This window comes from Etheostoma spectabile, chromosome 3 (assembly GCF_008692095.1).
Source record: "Etheostoma spectabile isolate EspeVRDwgs_2016 chromosome 3, UIUC_Espe_1.0, whole genome shotgun sequence".
Taxonomy (NCBI): Eukaryota; Metazoa; Chordata; class Actinopteri; order Perciformes; family Percidae; genus Etheostoma; species Etheostoma spectabile.
Window position 1 is genome coordinate 4,609,196 of NC_045735.1, and position 3,254 is coordinate 4,612,449.

The 3,254-nt window shown below is 39.2% G+C and overlaps 1 protein-coding gene across 1 annotated transcript in view; it reads left to right on the forward strand.

Annotated features, from left to right (window-relative positions):
* Nucleotides 1–3,254, forward strand: part of LOC116680833 (alpha-2-macroglobulin-like) — a 45,934-nt gene that overhangs the window by 29,841 nt on the left and 12,839 nt on the right. The window contains 6 exon segments of the mRNA XM_032509538.1: nt 1,477–1,546; nt 1,649–1,794; nt 2,169–2,318; nt 2,600–2,746; nt 2,859–2,982; nt 3,104–3,252. Coding sequence (XP_032365429.1) covers nt 1,477–1,546; nt 1,649–1,794; nt 2,169–2,318; nt 2,600–2,746; nt 2,859–2,982; nt 3,104–3,252 — 786 coding nt within the window.

The following is a 3,254-nucleotide window of genomic DNA, read 5'->3' on the forward strand; positions in this document are numbered from 1 at the left end:
TGGTGAGTGGTTGGTGAACTATTTTCCCGTCACCAGTTCTCTTCCCAAGACATGGGGAAGATGTTTTTTTAAAATGACCTTTTCATCAGATATCTGTCATCCACAGTCACCTGGTAAGACTGAGAACCACATACCTAGGAGATTTGTGTTTTGTGCTACATTTAAGCATAGCCTATGTTGACAACTAACATTAGGTCTAACCCTGTTTACAGTTGCAAGGGCTGTGTAGGAGCCATTTGTATCCACCTTTATTTGTTAAGGTTAATTTAGTTATTTGTTTTAGCCACTTGGGGGAGTATTGCACTGGGTTATGTACGTCACTGGGAATAAGATATATTTACAGGTGCGGCAATCAATGAGAAAAGGTGTGGATGGCGGGGAACACAGGGTTCTTACCGTAGCCGTGAACACGCCACAACATTTCATTAATCAGCACTAGGTGAAATACTATTTTATGTGAAGTACCCCTTTTCTACCTTTTATAATAAACGGGAATACCACCCAAAGACAATCAATGCTTGGACTTAAGATCTTTTTGCCGCGCGTTGAGAACACCATGCCATCCATACTGAGGCTTTTAGGATAGCCTCCACAGGCTGTATCGAATAACTGTTTAACAAATCTGCAAAAGAAAATTCAGAGTTGAGTGCGTCAAGCTAAATATCTAGTCTGGTGTGAGTAAAACCCAACCCTAACCACTGGAGAATCACAAACTCCTATTTAGGGAAAAAGATCACAATCAATGCTGCAGAAAGAATTTTTTTAATTCCACACTGCCTTGTCAAACCCCAGCAGCTACATTACCCAAAATGCAACTCAACCACTGACAGTGTGTTCAGACATTCTTGTGTTTTATGCTAGTAGTGGCTAATGTGGTTAGTTGCGTACTACAGAGGTCTTCTTTCTCCAAAGTCACAAAAGGATACATTTTTCCACAAATGCAGTAGTACTTCCAAACACATGTAACAGACTCATGTTCAGAGGGGTAAAATTGTCAGAGGTCCCCTTTTAATACATTTCACTGCAATAATCAATAACTGCATCCGTATCTTATTAAGCCGCTCTGGATATGTTGATGTTGCATTTGATTGGTGGTTTGGGACAAACCCCTCCTTTTTTACCTGCGTTAGCAGATAGTTAGTTTGCTAAACTCAGAGTTAACAGGGCCAGTTCAGTAAGCCAGATACCTCAAAGAGAGCCGGAGTAGATTCAACTTACATCATTAGACAGGCCCCAGGTCTGTTATTTTAGCTACAGTATTTTAAGCAGGCAAGTGTTTATTGATGTCATACACAATAAACTTTTATGGCAAACGTTTTGACATAAATCATATGATCATATTCCTCTAAGAAGCATACTTAATAACATGAAACACAACTACACATCAGAACAGCAGACAGTGTTGTAATCTGCTGTTAAAGGAAATGTAGTTTTATTGTTGCATTACTCATTCTTTATGTCATTTTCTTTTAAATTTCCCAGGTCTTATCAAGAGGAGCTATTGTTATACAAGGGGTGAAACGGGTTGAAATTAAATACAAATCAGGTGAGCAAAGAATGACTTGTCTTAAAGTTATCCTTTGAATTAGCATAACCAGTCTATTGATATATGGAGGCATGTGAGTGATGATTGTTCATGTTGTTTCAGTGAATGAGGGCGAGGTGTCCTTTAAGCTGACAGTGTCTCCAGACATGGCACCAGACGTCCAGGTTGTGGCTTACGCCATCCTCCCCAGTGAGATTGTGATCGCCAACAGCGCTGACTTCTCTACTGAGCAATGCTTCAGTCACAAGGTCAGCCTGAGAAAAACTAAGACATGTGGCAAAGCTTTTCTTGGGAGAATGTGGGTACAGAATCAAAGTATATGCTATTTTGGTTACAGAACATATATGCCACTCAACCACTGAGTGTATAAACATGTATATATATATATATATATAGAGAGAGAGAGAGAGAGAGAGAGATCAATTTGTTTAAATAATTTGTTATATATGTAAGACTTTATTTGGAGCAATTATAAATATTACACTTTTTACTTTAACCTTCTATTGCATAGGGTGGTCAAATCCATGTTCAAATTCAACTTTTTTAAAGTTTGAAAAGATCCCAGGTTGTCATCTACCACTGAAGTCCAGGCGGTGAGATATGTCTTTTCCAATTGTGTCAGGTGTCTCTGGAGTTTTCTCCGTCCTCGGCTGTCCCAGGAGAGGAGACCATCATGCAGGTTACCACCCAGCCAGAATCTCTGTGTGGTGTGAGCGCTGTTGACCAGAGCGTCCTCATCAAGGAGCCAGGGAAGACTCTGGATGCAAACAAGGTAACTACCGTAAACAACCAAAAGTATATGCATACATAATTTGTTACCTCCGCCTGAAAATGCAATAGCATAAGGTTATGATCACATCTGTGAGGTGTAGCCCTCTGTAGGAGTCTTCCTTATGAATAAAGGCAATTATTTGACAAATATACTTTACATCCACATTTGAAGATATAAAAGTAGTTAGTGGCCTTAGTGACCTAGAGTTTCCCAATTGTCAGATCTTCATAGACCATCAAACATTGTCAGTTTATAACTTTGAACCAAACCTTTCTTTTTAGATATTTAAATGGTTGCCGGTCAAGAAAATGTCCAATATTCCATATGACGTTCAAGATGGTGTAAATTGTTTGCATGTAAGACCGAGAAGATATGTCTTGCCTTACCCCAATGTTGGTGGGACATCTGATGCTTATACAGTTTTCCAGGTACGTCCTGCACAAATGTACAAGTGTACAAAATAAAGAATATACTAATATAATTATTGCTGCACATTTATCAACTTTTTAGTGATGTTTTTTTTATTGTTGGATTATCTAGAATGTAGGGATGAAGATGGCAACAAACATGGTTATCCGAGAGCCTTCATGTCTCAAATACAGAGGAAGAGAATTCCACCAGGGCCATGGTGGTTATGGTCGTTATGGTGGTTATCATGATTATGGTGACTTTCTTTTTTTCTCCATCAAGTGACACATGCTGAATATTTACTACCTCATTAAAACAGGTCTCTGTGTCATTGCTTTCATTTTTTTCTAGCACTATATTTTCTACTTTCTTCTCAGGTTTTGGTGTAAGTTATAATTCAGTTCCTACCAGGGCCAGAATGGACGGAATGACAGAAAGAGGCCGTGTTGGACTTGCTGGGATTCCTGGTTTGTCATCTCCTGATAAACCACCAATAGAGACAGTCCGCACTTTCTTCCCTGAGACCTG